We start from the raw sequence: 19,148 nt of genomic DNA on the forward strand, positions 1-19,148 counted from the left end.
TGGAATCAAGAGAAAGGTAATTGTGTTAGTAGGAGGACATGACGGGTGGGGGAGGAGGATAATTATTTGAGAGAGAGAGAGAGGGGGGGGGGTTAGTTACGTTCCCTACCACATATATTTCTCTGACCTGTAGCTGCTGTCTGCCTCGTACTGTTTATTGGTATTTAATTTATCAGTGACCTGGGTATAAGAATTAAACGACTACTGTTCAGTATTTACGCCGCGTAGGGACCGTATTATCTGTATGGTTTGCCTTATAGAAGTAACTCTCTCTGTTACAGTTCTTTTTTTTTGTCCTTGTTCTCCCTCCTTCTCTCTCCCACTCCTCATTCAGGTCTTTCTCAGATCGATATCTCCTTCCTCATCCTCTTTTCCGAATTCCTTGCCTCCCTTCTCCTCCTCCCTTATCGTCTTCCGATGATACTCTGCATACATATGGCTCTTTTCACTGGTACTAGGATTTTTTATGTCGCCTCTCTTTCAGTGCCTCTTTTTCTAAATTTCCTCAGTCACCCTTCTCTTTCTCGCCCTATTCCACTTTTTTTTCTGTGTATAAATTTTGTGACCGTCTGTTTGACTCTTTGTGTCAGATGTAGATAGATAGATAGATAGATAGGTAGATAGATAAATAGTTAGATAGGTAGATAGATAAATAGATAGATAGATAGATAGATAGACAGGGAGAGAACCTCACGAGAGAAATATCACCCGAAATAGAAATCACAGTAGACAGGGACAGATGAACACAACTTCGCCCAACGACTCGAGTTTACTAATGTTGACAGTATTTTCACTCAGGGTCATGCAGCCTCCAGATTTACGAGAGAGAGAGAGAGAGAGAGAGCGGGGTGTCATGAAGAGCCAGGAGTCGTGGGCAGGGAAAATAAATGAAGGAAATAAATTGGAGGATAAATTAAGGCGATCCTGTGTAGTGCTTAGGTGTGTGTGTGTGTGTGTGTGTGTGTGTGTGTGTGTGTGTGTGTGTGTGTGTGTGGAGAGAGATTAATAGTACTCTTTATATCATGTCGTATTTCAGCGGAATGAGCTGTTTTTCTCGGCCGTTCGCCATTAGTCAGGAGAGGCTCAAAAGATTAGTATTAATTGTGCTGATATAGTGAGGTAGGCTGGTAGGCGGGGAGGGGGGGAAGGCAGGCAGGTAGTTTATTAGCAGTGGAGGTAGGTAGAGTGATGGAGTGTGTTGCAGGAAGGCAGGGGGTAGGCAGGCAGGGTGGGTAGGTAGTGTGGAGGTTAAGTATTTAGCTAGGCAGGTACCATGTAAAGTGATAGCGTTGGAGGTGTGTATCGGAATATGTTGGTAGTTAGATAAGTAGATTTTTGGTGATGTTAGAGTATGAAAGATTTGTTACTATATATAAGTTAGGAACATAAGTAGGAAGGTAGGTATGTTGATTGATAGTAGCATTTAAAGGTAGGCAGGAGGACTAGGTAGGAAAATAAGTTGGAAGGGAGGTAGTGACAGTGTTGGAGGTAGGCTGGGCTGGAGGTAGGCAGAGTAGGAGGGCAATGTGGAGGTATGGAGGGCAGGAGATAGTTAGAGAGGGAGGTAAGTGGGCCTGGAGATTGGAAAAATTTGAGGTACGGATGTCTGGAGGGAGGGAGGAGGTTAGGGAGGGAGGTAGACAGGGTTGGAGGTAGGTAATGAGGGGAACAGGAAATAGAAGTGAGGAAGAGTGGCCAAAATGGTTGCTCTCTCTTCAGAAATGAGAAAAATGAAAGTACAGATTTAGAAGTATTATCAAGATGCCAAGTTAGAGAGAGAGAGAGAGAGTAAAAATCCATTCATTCATTTAAACCATTAGTACTCTCAGCTGCGCCTCATATAGTAATTAGTAAGTGGGAATATAGCATGTAATCATTAGTTAATAACATTGATTATGATAATGTGCGATGCTGATGCCCCTGCTTTATGATGCTGCGTGAAAAAATTGGGGATATTATTGTGTTTAGTATTATTATGGGTATTAAAATTGTCACCACCACCACCACCATCACCACCACCGCCACCACCACCACCACCACCACCACCACCACCACCACCACCACCACCACCACCACCATTTTTTTTATATTATACTAGGAATTACATGATGATAGAAGCAGAAAAAATCATCGTCATTATCAGCGTCATCAGGTACGGTAGTGTGTATAGCCATAATGAGTGTCAATAACAGCATGGCATTATGTATATTTACACGCACTGATTGCTGTAAATATCACCGTAAAACATATTATAAAAGTGACCTTGAGCCAAAATCATCAGCCTGGATTACTGAATATGTTTTTATCGGATCTTCAGGAGGAGGACTGTATTTATTTATTGGTTTATTCATTTCTTTATTTATATTCCTGCAACTGCCACTTTTTAAAATTCAACTCTAAACTGCAAACCTAAAATGCACTGGAAAACTGGCACAGAGTTAAAATGATTGGTTTGCACTGGAGAATATATTTGGATATTTGCAGGCCGTGAACATGAGTTTTATTCAGTTTTTAGCTTTTTCTAGATATTTTATTAAACCTACAGCTTCTGGAATAGTGAAGGAGTCAGTATTTCCATTGCCTAACCTACACTTGCACCGTTTCTCCCTGTCAATCACTTATACCTAATTTTCTCTTCTAGTATTGTTATGGTTTGTGTGAATCTTGTGAGACTTTCAGTACCAGACTTAACCTAACTTAATCTACCCTAACCAAACCTAACCTAACCTAACCTGATACATTTTTCTCTTCTAACTGCAGTTCTGGGTGGCGTATACCCCTTGTGACTCGCAGTACCAGAACGCGGTGCAGTTGACGCTGGAACAAATAGACCTCATCAAGCGAGTCATCAAGAAGTATAACCAGCATCTTGAGTTGGTCACCAGTTCACAAGGTCGGTATTGGTCACCCTGTTCTTCTGATTGCCTGAAGTTTGGATGTCTTGATTCTTTTGATTAACTTTTGGTAGTTTCTTCTTCATATTCATATTCATATTCTTTACAGTAGTAGCCAGAGAAAGGGATGGGGGATGGAGGTATCCCCGTACCCTGAAGATTGGGTCTATGAATGTGCGTGGATGTAGTACGATTGAGGCTAAAAGGGAGGAGATTGGGAGAATGTTTGTGAGAAGAAAGTTGGATGTGTTAGCTTTGAGTGAAACGAAGATGAAAGGGAAGGGGGAATCTATGTTTGGAAGTGTGAATGGAAGATTGTCAGGTGTTGATAGAGGAAGGGCAAGAGAAGGTGTGGCCATGTTAGTGAGTCCGGAAGTACAGCAATGTGTGATTGAATGGAAGGAGGTGTCATCGAGACTGATGTGGGTGAAAGCGAAATTTGAACGTGAGTTGTGGGTGTTTGTGAGTGCATATGGGCTTGGTAGTGAAAGGGATGAAGAAGAGAGGGAGTCTTTCTGGAATGATGTTGATGAGTGTCTGCAGAGTTTTGGAGCGAATGTGAATGTGGTAATGATGGGTGATCTGAATGCTAGAGTGGGAAATGTAGCAGTTGAAGGCGTAGTTGGTATGCATGGTGTGCCTGGAAGAAATGAAAATGGGGAACGAATGATAGCGATGTGTGTTGAGCGAGAGATGGTGATTGGGAATACGCTGTTTGAGAAGAAAGATATTTATAAGTATACATGGGTGAGACAGGAGGGTGGAAGGGTTGTTGATAGAGCCTTGATGGACTATGTGGTTGTGTCTAGGAATGTAATAGGAAGATTGTTGGATGTGAGAGTTCTGAGAGGGGAGGGTGGAGGTATGTCTGACCACTACCTGGTGGAGGGAAAGTTAAGAGTAGGTAAGAGATGGGTGAGAGCTAGGAGGGTTAGGTGTGGCGGAGGTTTTGAAAGTGAGTGAGTTGGATAAAAGAGAGAAAAAGATAGAGTATCAGGAGAAATTGAAAGATGAGTGGAATGCAGTGAAAGATCGGGAAAATGGCAGCGTGGAGGAGGAGTGGCAGTTGTTTAAGAGTGCTGTGGTGGGGCATGCAGAAGAGGTGTGTGGTGTGAGACGTGTGGGTGGTGGTGTAAGAAAAGGAAGTGAATGGTGTTGCGAGGAAGTAAGTATGGCTGTGGCTGAGAAGAGACGTGCATATGAAGTGTGGCTGCAGAGGAAGGATGAGATGTCATATGAAAGGTATAAGGAAAAGAGGAATAGAGCGAGAAGGGCTGTGCGTGATGCTAAAGTGGCAGCAGATGAGAGGTGGGGTATGCGGCTGACAGAGAATTTTCAACAGAATAAGAAAATGTTTTGGAAGGAGGTGAAAAGGGTGCGAAAGGGAGAGTCTGGGAAGGAAGAACGAGTAAAAGCAGAGGATGGAAGGATGTTAATTGAGGTGGATGCAGTAAGGAAGAGATGGGCAGAGTATTTTGAAAGATTGTTAAATGTAGAGGAGGAAAGGGTGGCTGAGATTGTGGCGGATGGAAGGGTGCAAGGAATAAATGTGTTGGGAGAGTTGAATGATTCTTTGATCACGAAGGAGGAAGTGGAGAAGGCAGTAAAGGAGTTGAAAACAGGGAAAGCTGCAGGTATGGATGGGTGTGCTGTGGAATGCCTGAAGGGTGGTGGAGTGACTATTGTTGACTGGTTAATAAGATTGTTGAATGTGTGCTTTGAGAAAGGTATGGTGCCAATTGACTGGGCAAGTGCTTGTGTGGTCCCGTTGTATAAAGGCAAGGGTGATAAGTATGAATGTGCTAGCTTCAGGGGTATAAGTCTGTTGAGTGTTGTAGGTAAGGTGTATGGTAAAGTGTTAATTATGAGAGTTAGAGAGGGTACAGAGGGAGTGATTAGTGATGAGCAGTGTGGCTTTAGGAGAGGGAGGGGATGCGTTGATCAGGTGTTTGCTGTGAGACAAGTGTGTGAAAAGTATTTAGCGAAAGGCAAGGATGTATTTTGGGCATTTATGGATTTAGAGAAAGCGTATGATAGAATTGATAGGGAGGCTTTGTGGACTGTTTTAAGATTGTATGGACTTGATGGTAGGTTACTAAAAGGGGTGAAAAGTTTTTATGTAAATAGTAGAGCGTGTGTAAGAGTGGGAGAAGCTGTGAGTGATTGGTTTCCCGTGAGAGTGGGGCTGCGACAGGGATGTGTGATGTCGCCTTGGTTGTTTAATATTTACATGGATGCTGTTGTAAGGGAGGTGAATGCAAGAGTTTTAGGTGGTCTGAGTCTGGTAAATGTTGATGGAGGAGAGTGGAATCTGAAGCAGCTGCTGTTTGCAGATGATACTGCACTGGTGACTGATTCAGAGGAGAGATTGAGACAGTTGGTAGAGGAGTTTGGAAGGGTGTGTGAAAGGAGGAAATTGAAAGTAAATGAGAATAAGAGTAAAGTGATGAAGTGTACGAGGTTGATAGATGGTAGGGGGATGAATATAGTTTTGAATGGTGAGTTGCTTGAGGAGGTAGATTGTTTTAAATATCTAGGGTCACATGTTGCTGTGGATGGAAGAATAGATGCAGAAGTGAAGTTTAGAATAAATGAAGTAGGAAAGGTGCTGGGAGGAATGAAAAAAGTGTTTAAATGTCGTTCGCTTAGAATGGATGTAAAGAGAAGGCTGTATGAGGGTGTTGTGGTACCGACTGCATTGTATGGGGCTGAAACATGGAATATGGGTGTAGCAGAGAGGAAAAGTTTGAATGTAATGGAGATGAGATGTCTGAGGAGTATGTGTGGAGTGACGCGTATGGATCGAGTGCGAAATGATGAAGTGCGAAGGAGAACTGGAGTTGTTCGGGAGATGGCTGGTAGAGCTGAGCAGAGGGTGTTGCAATGGTTTGGGCATATGGAGAGAATGGATAATGAGCGATTGGTGAAAAAGATAACTAGATCTGATGTTAGAGGTGTAAGGCTGAGAAGAAGACCACGAATAGGATGGATGGACAGTGTGAAGAGAGCGCTGGATGCGAGAGGGATGTCTGTTGAGCAAGGAAGAGTGGCTGTGCATGACAGAAATAAATGGAGAGAAATTGTGAATGAATAAATGATGACGCAGCCCTGAGGGGATATTCTCCCGCATTTGGTCTGATCAGCTAGTCAGGTCAGGTGCGGGTAAGGGGATGGGTCTATTATGATGTGGCAGGGGTAAACCAGTTCTGCTGTCGGGCCCTGTTGCGGATGTCACTGATTGCATTGCGCAGTTGACCCTTGTGCGGTGTGGTGCAGTGAGGATCTGTCCGTTCTACCCTTTGGGGCTAAGATGCGAATGAATGTGTTTGAATGGATGAGTAAATGGAGAGTGAGTCGTCCTGTCTCGGCTACCTCCCTTTCCTTGGGGGAAGCAGCCTAGATATATAGATAGATAGATAGACTTTAAGTATTAGTAGTATTAGTATTAGTATGAGTATTGTTTATTATTATTACTGTTATTATTATTATTATTATTATTATTATGATCATTATTATTATTATTATCAGTATTATTGCGATCAACTTCTGCTACGTAACTACTTTCATCATCCTGTCTGTTATAATCTTCATCTTCTGTACTCTTAGTTTCCTTCCTCAGAGCCCCCGAGTATCACCTCTCACGTACATTAAAAAAAAAACACACACACACACAGTCCAGCCACGTTTCAACCCTCAGCTTTTACCCCATACCCTCAACTCTACAAAACCCTCCCCATTCTGTCTCTACTCCTCCTCAAACCTCCAACTTCCAACCTCCAGCCTTTAACCTCCCTTGTTTCAACCACTTGTCCGCCTCCCACCACCTCACCACCCACCACACCGCCCCACCAAAACCCCACCCTCCACCCCACCCCACCCCGCCAGGCCAACAGTAAACATGGTACTTAGCGACGCAGCTCCAGTTGATCAAAGTTACACCCAGTCGCAAATATTGGGTGTGGGAGTTTTAGCGCGGGTGTATTGGGGTGTTTTTTGGTGTATTTGAGTGTTTTTGTGCGTGTTTTATTGAGTTATGCGTTGTTCTCGATAGATTAGCACAGGGACATGGGATCTCTCTCTCTCTCTCTCTCTCTCTCTCTCTCTCTTTCACACACACACACACACAAACACACACACACAAACAAACACACACACACAAAGGTATACTGTAGAATTTGTGAGATTAGAATTCCGTAGTTTCGGTTCACGTTTTGAGAGAGAGAGAGAGAGAGAGAGAGAGAGAGATCAAACACGAAACACCTCTGATACAGACACCAAGGAAACGCAAAGAAGCAAATGGAAAGATGAAAGGGAATATTTCAGTGTTTGGAGAGAGAGAGAGAGAGAGAGAGAGAGATGGCTTTATAGTGTGAGTAAAGGTAAGCGAGTCTTCCCTGGAAAAAAAAAAATGGAAAGGATATAAAAAGTGAGATAAAGTGAGAAAGGAGGGGAAAGTGAGCAAGTGAAATAAACCGAGTCCTCCTGAAATATAAGTGTGAAAAAAGTGAGGGAGAGAGCGAGAAGGTGAGAAAGTGAGAGAGTAAGTGAGTGAGCCTTAAGGTGAAGGCTCCACCACACCATAACCAGCTAAGAGACCACTCCGCCCTCCTAAAGATCCAGTCTACGCTGTCACTTTTCTCTCTCTCTCTCTCTCTCTCTCTCTCTCTCTCTCTCAGTGGTGTCAGCTGTCGTATAAATAATGATCTATGCCAAGCCTGTTTTAACATCCTGAGTCAGACCCAGTTGATCTCTTCGTGGTTTACCCCTTTCGCATCTTTTCTTGCCTCATTTAAATCACTGGCAGCCACTTTACCCTCCCATATACCACCCCATTACACACACACACACACACACACACACACACACACACACACACACACACACACACACATTTCTCTCTACGTATTCACGTGTAAATGCGTGCGTGTGAGTGTGAGTAATTATGCAAGATATGAAAGTTACACACGATCCAGCAAAACATTCACCTTTTTGTGTGTGTGTGTTTTTTTTAACTCGATAAACTGATATTTGTAGCAGTTCGTAGTGATTATCGTCTTATTATGCCTGTTTATGTTTGAAGTGTGTTTTTTGTGTGTGTTTGTGCTTGTGATATTGTTGCGTGTGAGTGTGCTTGTGATATTATTTTGTGTGTGTGTGTGTGTGTGTGTGTGTGTGTGCTTGTGATATTATTTTGTGTGTGTGTGTGTGTGTGTGTGTGTGTATGTGCGTGTGCTTGTAATATTTTCCTTAGTGGCCCGGCAGCTCTAAACGCCTCACACACTCTACTGAAGGAGGAAAGACCCAATGGCCGGACAAGAGACAGGTTTATAGGTCGTTGCGACATTAGGAGAAGGAGAGGGAAGATGGGCGGGGGGGGGGGGGTTGATAGGAGGACCAGGAGGGACAGGTGAGGAAGGATGAGGAAGAGAGGGTTAGACTGGAGGAAGGATGAAGGAATGGAGGAGATGAGGAGGAGGAGGAGGGAGGGATGAGGATGAGGAGGAGAGGGGAAAGAAGATGGGATGAGGGGAAGCATAGGAGGAGAAGGGAAGGCTAGGGGTGGGTAAGGGAGGGTAGGGAGAGGGTAGGGGAAGGTGGAGGAGGAAGGAAGGAAGCGAAAGACAGGAGAGAGAGGAGGAGAATGAGAGGGACGGTGAAGGGTGAAGGTAGGGTTAGGGGGAAGATAAGGACGATGAAAGGAGAGGAAAGAGGAAGAAGAGAGGAGCGAGAGGAAAAACAGGAAATGGTGAAAGGGAGGGGGAGGAGGAGAAAGAGTGGAAGAGGAAAGAAGGAGGGCGCGGTGAGTGGAGGAAAGAGTTTGAGTGGAAGTGAAGTGGAGGGGAGGAGGGCAGACGTAGTGGTTGTCGAAGAGTGGAGGAAGAAGAGAAAATTGCCAAAAATAGAGGATAGATAGATAGATAGACAGATAGATAATAGACAAATAATTAGATAGATGAATAGATAATAGTGTGAAGGAGCCACTTGGAAAGGAAAATAGGTGTTGTGGGAGAGAGAGAGAGAGAGAGAGAGAGAGAGAGAGAGAGAGAGAGAGAGAATCTAGATCAAGGAAAGAGGAAGAGGAAATACAGACAAGAGAAAGCATGAGGGAAAAGGAAATGTAAAGGGAATTGAAGGAAAAAGGAGTGTCTTGTGAGTGTGTGTTGAGGGGATAAGCTTGTGTCCGCTTGGGAGGCAGCGGCTGAACACTGTCTTCAACACACTTCCTTTACCAACACAAAACCAGGACAAGAGAATGTGAAAAAGAATGGCGAAACTTGTGCAATTAATTTACAGTATATAAGAAACTTGACAATTTAGCTGCCTTGCCAACAGAAAATCACAACAGATGAGTGTGGAAAAGAAATGTGTAAAGTAGAAAGTGGATAATTAATTGACAGTAAAAAAAAAATCCAGCAATATATTTCCTTTACGAGCAATAAACTGGAACAAGATGGTGTAAAAAAATTCTGTATAGGGATGGGAATATTTCTAATTGCAAAATAAAATATGAAGGGAAGACTGAAGAGAATGAAAATCACAAGCTAGCCGTGCAGGAAAATGTTAAGCATAGGAATGGTTTCCGAAAATGAAATTTAATACATTTTAAGGCATTTAAGAAAGGAGAGAGTGTAATTATTATATATCTTTCGGGCTGACAACGATTAGACTATGATGAATTATTATTATTTTTTATTATTGCTCTTAGTATTACTTCAGCAACTGCATAACAATCACTGTCACTTTTCATTAATCCCAAATGTCACTCCTGGGTAATTAATCTACTCTCATTTGGGGGTCGGGGGATAGATGATGGTGTAGACGGCATATGGTGTTAGGAATAATTTGTCACTGGTCCCCCCAACACAGGCCCACGGCTTCACCAGATGGCCACACACACTACATCAGTTTATTGCTCGTATGTACCCTACCCTACCCTGCCCTACCCTACCTACCCTACCCTACCCTACCCTGCCGTGCGCTATCGTAAATCATCCTAACCACCTAACTTACCTCTTCCTACCGTTTCCTAATCTAATTTAAATTAATCTAATCTAAACTGATTTAACCGCACCTAACCCAACCCAACCCAACCCATCGCACCTCAGCTCATCACACACACACACACACACACACACACACACACACACACACACACACACACACACACACACACACACACACACACACACACACACACACACACACACACACACACACACACACACACACACACACACACACACACACACACACACACACACACACACACACACACACACACACACACACACACACACACACACACACACACACACACACACACACACACACACACACACACACACACACACACACACACACACACACACACACACACACACACACACACACACACACACACACACACACACACACACACACACACACACACACACACACACACACACACACACACACACACACACACACACACACACACACACACACACACACACACACACACACACACACACACACACACACACACACACACACACACACACACACACACACACACACACACACACACACACACACACACACACACACACACACACACACACACACACACACACACACACACACACACACACACACACACACACACACACACACACACACACACACACACACACACACACACACACACACACACACACACACACACACACACACACACACCAGCAGCAGCAGAATATATCTCGTTCCAATATTAAGAGGAGCTGCAAGAGGTGATGGTTGGGGGGTGGGGGAGGAGAGGGGATGGGGGAGGGAGGAGGGAAAATTGGGTGGGAGGGGAAAAGATGGGGGAGGAAATTAGATGTTGGAGGGAAAAAGATAGAGGGGAGAGAATGTGCGAGACTGAGTGAGAGAGTGGTGCTGGTGAGAGTGAATGTGAGTGAGACAGTGGGAAATGAGAAGGAAATGAGAGAGAGAGAGAGAGAGAGAATCAGTAAGAGAATGTGATTGAGAGTGAGAAAGTGAGAGAGGAGAAGAAAATTTGGCGGAAGAAAAACAGAGAAGGACTAGAACGAATGTGAAAGTGTGAAATTGATGTAAAATGTGAGAGTATAAAAGAAAAAGGAAATTATGTGAAAAAAAAGTGAGCTGAGAGAAAGTGAGTTAGAGTGAGAGAGAGTGGGAAAGGGTTGGGAAATCAGATGGAGGGGAAGAGAGAAAGGGCAAGAAATAGAGAATGAGTGAGAGGGGAGAAAGTAATTTGGTGGAGGGGAAGGAGCATGTGAGAGAGTGATTGAAGGACTGAGTGTGAGAGTGAGAGGGGTGAGAGAGAAAGGAAGTGAAGTAGGGCAAAAGTAGAGAGGGAGGGGAGAGAAAAGATGAGGTAGAGGGAGAGAAAAGAGAGGAAGAGGAGAGGGAGAGAAGAGGAAGGGAGGTAAAGGAGAAAAGGAGAGTAGTGAGGGAGGGGGGGATTTACAGCCGGGAGATTAGATGAATGGGAGAGAAAAGAGAGAGAGAGAGAGAGAAAGAAAGAAAGAAGAAGGATGATGATGAAATGTGATGGAAGAGAGAGAAGAAAGAAATTAATGTAACATGTATAGTTCAAAGCTGTACATCGTTTCCATATCACTTCTTCGTGACCAGCACCATATTCTTGTAGTAATCTCTTGTACTAAACCAGCATTCTAGATGGAAGGATGGCAATTTAAGCCAGGGTAAATTGAACAGAGTATAGTGTCCTGTATCCACAAAACAAAACAAATCTCGGTGTGGAGAGGAAGAGAAGAGCTATGTAAGGACCATCCTGCATAAAAAAAAAAAAAAAATCACATTGTAAAGGTTAAGGGAATATGAATGGAAAGGAGAAGAGAGATAAGAGAAGAGTGCTGGAATGGAGAGGGTGGGGAGGAGAGTGGGAGAGACCTTTGTTTCTAGCTCTGGGCTTCAGATATTATTATTATTATTATTATTATTATTAGTAGTAGTAGTAGCAGTAGTAGTAATGTAGTAGTAGTAGTAGTAGTACTGTAGTATTTCCTTCCTGCTTCCGCCTCACAGTTTAGCCTTTACGTTTCTTTTTTTTTGGGGGAAAAAAGGTGGAAATAGTTCGTCACATTATTTCTTACATTTTTTTTTTTTTTAATGCACTTCCCGTGATGAAGGGGTTACCATTTTAGACTACCAGGAAAGAGTCAATACGGCGAGCTAAATATAGGCGAGGGAAGACGAGGTGACACTAGATGAGGTGATAGGTCATGTCGTGAAGGCTTGGCTTAGTGGCTGTGGTGGGGGAGGGGGTGGTGATATGGAGGCGAAATAGAAAAATGCATCCATCCGCCTCCTCTCTCTCTCTCTCTCTCTCTCTCTCTCTCTCTCACACACACACACACACACACACACACACACACACACACACACACACACACACACACACACTCAGGAGCGTAGGAGCCCAGGACTAGGATATCCGGCCTGACATTTAAAACCAGGGTAACCAGCGTCCCTCTTCCCCTGAGTAGCGTTATGTGAGCGTCGACCCGAACCATACCACTGATTTAAACCATTTCTGGTCTAAATATCGTAATGCAGAATAATTAGGAGGAGGAGGAGGTGGCTAAGTGGTATAAGAAGTGGTGTGTTGTTTGAAAGGACAGGAGTTTAAGACCAGGCTGGGGCAAGGGTAATTTTCACGAATTCCATTTCGTTAAAATAGCCTTTACTGATATTCCAGACCTGTCAACATGTCATAAAAATACCCCGCTAATACCATCACACCAGGCCTGAAAGAGACGGCTTTAGTATGTATTCAATATCTCAGCATGTGTGACACGTAAGAGGATTGGCGTGCATTAGGGAACGGGCTGTCACATCTGTGCTCAGAGTTGGATACATAAAAATAAAGTGTAGTTGCGCTTTCGAACACATGAAACACCGACACTCTGAGTTACAGGGGAGTTAGTGGGAGAAAGGTAACACGTTCACGCCCACCTACCCTCATCTGCTGCCGCTCCCCTGCCATCCCTTTGTAGCCTTTGAGTCAGACGTAAGCGTTATGGTTTCATAATTATGTTTGGAACTGTGCCTAGTGAAATCAGGCTGGAGGGCACCTTAGATTTTAATTTAGTCTTTGCTTACAAGAGAGAGAATTAAGATGCGAGAGTCAAGACAGTGAAAAGAAGTAAAAACAGTAAGGAAGGGAATGAAACAGTAAGGAAGGAAGGGGGAGAAAGACTAAATCAAAGTCACACTTAACACTGAACTGAAAGGAACGTGTGTGTGTGTGTGTGTGTGTGTGTGTGTGTGTGTGTGTGTGTGTGCGTGTGCGCGCGCGCGCGCTTAAATTTGAGTATTACGCATGATATCGCTTTCTAAAAATGTGTTGCCAAATATATTAGAGAGAAACTGGAAGGGAAAACAATTTTGGGAGATTAATGATGTTGCCGTAATTTGTATTCATTGCCACTTCATGTATTTTTCATAGTGCGAGTCATACATACATACATACATACATACATACATTAATACATAGGTTACTTACATATATCCTTACGTTCATACATCGTTTATTCATTCATTCACAATTATAGGCTATTCATACGTCTAAGCATCAGTACATACCTACATACATACATACGTTCATGTATACATACATAGAGATACTTAAATATATACATAGATGCATACATACATTCGTACATACAGATATACATGCATTCATACATAAATAAATTGCAAAAGATTATGAGTATACTGTAGATGTAAAATATATGAAGAATGAAATGAGAGAGACAGACAGACAGACAGACAGAGAGACAGACAGACAGACAGAGATAATAAAGATTACTAGATATTTAATCACACCGTCTTAGGACTGGGCCAGGATTGTGGGTCTCTGAGGACAGACTTAGAGGACTTAGTGAGAAAAGGGGGAACAGCGGTTACATTGTGTGTGTGTGTGTGTGTGTGTGTGTGTGTGTGTGTGTGTGTGTGTGTGTGTGTGTGTGTGTGTGTGTGTGTTTTAACTACTACATAGCTCTGTGCATTAAGACTCAGGAAAAATTCCCTGATATGTTATAATGGCAGTTTTATATCAAAATTTGTGTGAAAATGACCAACTTCTTTTACAAATACCTGTAGTTCAGTCACAACCTATAGAAACTCCAAAATATTAATAATTTTTCGTGGATGGCATCACATTCCCCAAGTACGAGGAAAAAAAAAATATGTATTGCTTCCATGATTTACAGTTTAATATGGAATAGTCAGAATGGTGTAGGTATTTAGTGGATTTTACAGTATATTTATTTTAGTAATTTTATCAGTTCTATTTCATTACTGCTAGTGCTGTAAATAATTATATCCCTTATGTTGTTGAAAGTCAAGTTATTTATTACCTCTCATCAGATGATAATTGAAGTGACCCTTGTTAATTTTCTCCAGATATTTTACATCAGCAATTGAAACCTTTCTTAATTAACTCTTAAATTATGGTGGCAGCAGAAAGATTAGGGGTCGAGGGTACTGCCAGACAATGTAAGTCAACGGAAAAAACACTCCACCTTTCGAGATTTTGGTCCCATGACGTATCATATATTTTGTTTGTTATCTCCTGCCGATGTTATTTACCTTTTTATATAATTTTCGATTTTGGGGGGGTTAAATATAGCTTTCACTAATCCCTCCACTGCAGTCCTCGTAAACAGAATATAACGATGTATTAGTAGGAATAGTGAGATACAAATTGCATCTCCAAGGGTTTGATGACAGATTTGAACGACCTCACCTTCGACGGTACACCACCCTCCTTCATGCACTCCCCTACCGTGTCCCTCCACCTCGTTCTTGGTCTCCCTCTCCTTCGTCTTCCATTTCCACCATTAGGCAGGACCTTCTAAAAGCAACATTATATCTCCCATTGTGTGTATATTAGCAATTATCTTGGCCATCGCGATATGTCTGTGTTTACGATGAATATATTGCTCGTATGTCAGTATATCCGAGGCTTAGTGTGCTGGTGAGAGAGAGAGAGAGAGAGAGAGAGAGAGAGAGAGAGAGAGAGAGAGAGTAGCACAGAGTAGATAAAATAGATAAAAGAGATCAAGCTAAGGAAATCAATAGCCAAGGATTTAGTGACATAAAGAGATAGCCTGACTGACAGATCTTCCTTCAGAGAGATTAAGTAGGAGAGAGGAGAGGGGATGGGAGGGGATGGGGGGGGACGAGTGACTTAAGGACCAGGGGAGAAGATGCTGAGAGGGACAGATAAGGCGATAAGGAGATAATCGCTGTTGTGTGTGGAGATGGGGAGAAAAGATGGGATGTTGTGATGTGGAAGTGGAGGAAGATTTATAGAGGAATATGGATTTTTTGGTGAGTTTACTTTTTGCGAGTCACGGGAAAGGGCTTGCTTAAAAACACAGGTTAATGTTACTTTTGAGAGAGAGAGAGAGAGAGAGAGAGAGAGAGAGAGAGAGAGAGAGAGGAGGTTGTGATGATAATGAAAAATGACGATGATAACACCAATGATTACGATTACGACGGTTAACAGTAATGATGATGATGATGATGATGAAAATGGTGATGATAATGATGACAGCGACGTGCATGACCCCGAATAATCACCATAACAGGCAGACAAGGCTACCCTCCAAGCCCATTAACCAACCATTCCTGCCGCTACAATATCGCGAATAATCTTGATAATGGACGCTTCTCGGAATCGTCATAAGGTCACTAATATTGCGTTCGTGATTTCGAGGGTCAGAATTATCAACCCTCCATCCTATTAACAGACCAGGCCCCCAGAAGCTGTAATATTGGCGGTCGTGGTGAGGGAGGGATGCTTTCTGGAGCGGTCAGAAGTTCGCTAATACTGCGTTTGCGATGTGGAGTGGTGGTGGTGAAATGAGAGGCGGCTTTGATCAGCATCGTCCCCATCACAATCACTTTCATCATCATCATCATCATCATCATCACGGTCACTTTCATCTTCATCATTATCATCATCATCATCATCACAGTCACATTCATTATCATCACAGTGATTTTCATCATCATCATCATCTCATTCACTTTCAGCATCATCATTATCATCTTCTAGAGCAGCTTGTACAGCATCCTACCCGTATCCCTGACCGCCTTGGAGAGAGCTCCAACATACTTGACCTCTTCCTCACAACTAATCCTTCTGCTTACTCTGTTAATCTTTTCTCTCCGTTGGGCTCCTCCGATCACAACTTCATTACTTTAACCTGTCCTATCACTCCGGTACGGCCTGTGGACCCTCCAGGGAAACGTCGTCTGTGGCATTTTGGAGCCGCGGACTGGGAGGCCCTCAGGCAGTACTTCTTTGATTTTCCCTGGAATGATTATTGCTTCCATGGCCGTGAGCCATCTGAGTGTGCCTTGCGCATTACGGAGGTTATTCTCTCGGGCATGGAAGCATACATTCCTTTCTCATATCCTTTGACTAACGCAAGAAAGCCTTGGTTTAATCACGCTTGTTCTAATGCTGTCCGCAACAAGGAGAGGGCCTACAAAAGGTACCGGAGCCAACCCACCCCTGAATCACATCATCTTTACGTTTCTGCCCGGAATCGTGCTAAGTCTGTTCTTCGCTCTACTAAAAATAATTTCATCCATACTAAATGTTCTCAACTCTCCAACTCGAATTCTTCCCGCTCTTTCTGGCACCTTGCCAAAAATCTTTCTAACAACTTTACCTCATCATCCTTCCCTCCTCTTTTCTACTCTGATGGTTCTGTAGCTATTTCTTCTACTGATAAAGCAGATCTCTTCGCACAGACTTTCTCCTCCAATTCCACCTTAGACGATTCCGGTGCTGTTCCTCCATCACTTTCCCCCTCTGACTTCCTCATGGCTGACATTAAAATTTCTTCAGTTGATGTATTTTCTGCCATCACTGGCCTCAGTACTAACAAGGCATATGGGCCTGATGGGGTCCCTCCTGTTGTTCTCAAGAACTGTGCTTCTGTGCTTACACCCTGCCTAGGCAAACTCTTTCGCCTTTGTCTGTCAACTTGTACCTTTCCTTCTTGCTGGAAGTTTGCTCTCATTCAGCCAGTCCCAAAGAAGGGTGACCACTCCCAACCCTCCAACTATCGTCCAATTGCTTTAACGTCCTGTATTTCAAAAGTTTTCGAGTCAATTCTTAATAGAAAAATTTTAAGGCATCTTTCCTATCACAACCTTCTTTCCGATCGTCAGTATGGGTTCCGTCAGGGACGCTCCACTGGCGATCTTCTCACCTACCTTTCAGACTCCTGGTCATCCTCCTTTCGGGACTTTGGCGAAAGCTTTGCCATTGCACTTGACATCTCAAAGGCTTTCGATCGAGTCTGGCATAAATCTTTACTTTCCAAACTGCCCTCCTACGGTTTCTATCCTTCTATCTGTGCCTTCATTGCTAGCTTCCTTTCTGGTCGTTCTATAGCCGCTGTTGTAGACGGCCATCGTTCTTCTCCTAGATCTATCAACAGTGGTGTTCCTCAGGGCTCTGTCCTATCACCAACTCTCTTTCTTTTATTCATCAATGATCTTCTAAGCTGTACATCTAACCCTATCCACTCATACGCTGATGACTCCACCCTTCACCTTTCCATTCGGTTCCCGCAACGCCCATCTCAACAGTTACTTCAACAAACAAGGGATGAGGCTATGGCACACCTAATGTCTGACTTGGCTTGTATCTCTGACTGGGGTAAAAATAATATGGTTGTCTTTAATGCATCTAAGACTCAGTTCTTACACCTATCAACCCGACAAAATCTTCCACAGGTATACCCACTAATGTTTAATAATATTCAGCTTAATCCTGCATCATCCTTAAACATGCTTGGGGTTTCATTTACTCGGGACTTATCTTGGAAGGATCATATTACATCTCTTGTGAAATCTGCTTCCAAGAGATTGGGTGTGCTAAGCCGACACCGTTCTTTCTTTACCCCTGCACAATTGTTGACTCTATACAGGGGTTTTATCCGCCCCTGTGTGGAGTACAACTCTCATGTGTGGGGAGGCTCCCCACATACAGCTCTTCTCAATAGGGTGGAGTCAAAGGCTTTTCGTCTCATTAACTCTCCTCCTCTTACTGACTCCCTTCAACCTCTGTCTCTTCGTCGCACTGTTGCATCTTTATCTCTTTTCTATCGCTACTTTAATGGTCACTGCTCCTCTGAACTGTCTGCTTGCGTTCCTCCACCTCTACGACGGGCGCTTAGCACCCGTCTGGTAGCAAACTCTCATCCCTTTTCTGTCCAACTCTCTAATGCAAGAGTTAACCGTTACTCCCAGTCTTTCATTTATGCAACAGGTCAGCTCTGGAACTGTCTCCCTCTGTCCGTATTTCCTGCTGCCTATGATCTCCAGTCTTTCAAACGCAGTGTGTCCAGGCATCTCAAAATGATCGGATCTTGAATTTGGCTCTCTATTGTATTTTGTTTTTCTCTTGGAGGGAACTGTTACTGCGGGCTCATGGCCTTTGGTTCCTTCTTCCTCGCATTAAAAAAAAAAAAAAATCATCATCATCATCATCATCATCACACTGAGGTACCCTGTTTGGCCGACCAGCAGACTAATTACTCCTCAGAGGAAGTTCTTGCATTATGTGGAGTAAAGAAGAAGAGAATGTTGATTGGTACCTTTGCTCCTTGACAGATTTAAGTGTTATATTTTGATGAACAAATGAACAATATCCCTGCTGTCTCTTACCCCATCGCACGTACGGAAGTATTTAAGAACACCGAGAAACGCAAGATTATTATTATTGTTATTATTATTATTATTATTATTATTATTACACACACACACACACAGGCTGACGTCAAGCAGTTTTTTCGAGCCGACCAAATCCCATCTCGCAAAAGGAAAATTGTTAAAAAATAAATAAAATAAATTCGATAAAACAAAAGGGCTCGGGAGAAGTGACAGGATAACGATGAGAGGAAATGACAGAATAAAAAATAGCGTTCCATATTGAATCATGGGGTAAAAAAAAAAAAAACGAAAAAGAAAACCTTAATTGATTCCAACCAGATTCGGGAATAAAAAAAAATATATATGAAAACGGCTGACAAGTGATTTTTTTTACGTAGAAAAATCATAGCGAGTTTGCCAAACCATATCCAGATAAAATTTTGTTTATTTTGCTTCGTATTTTCCAGCTGCTTGTTTCCAGAATTTTGAGGAATGGGTTTATATTATTTTTTTTTGCATAATATGAGGAGAAATATATTC

At 43.0% G+C, this 19,148-nt stretch overlaps 1 protein-coding gene across 1 annotated transcript in view; it reads left to right on the top strand.

The window, feature by feature from the left end:
• The window catches only part of LOC145399031 (dipeptidase 1-like), a 65,206-nt gene that overhangs the window by 31,712 nt on the left and 14,346 nt on the right, over positions 1–19,148 (top strand). The window contains exon 5 of the mRNA XM_080271760.1: positions 2,761–2,893. Within this exon, the coding sequence (XP_080127886.1) occupies positions 2,761–2,893 (133 nt within the window). The remainder of the gene's footprint in view (positions 1–2,760; positions 2,894–19,148) is intronic.

The sequence above is a fragment of the Coenobita brevimanus genome, chromosome 47 (assembly GCF_032717465.1).
Source record: "Coenobita brevimanus isolate Jiangsu-jjx chromosome 47, ASM3271746v2, whole genome shotgun sequence".
NCBI lineage: Eukaryota > Metazoa > Arthropoda > Malacostraca > Decapoda > Coenobitidae > Coenobita > Coenobita brevimanus.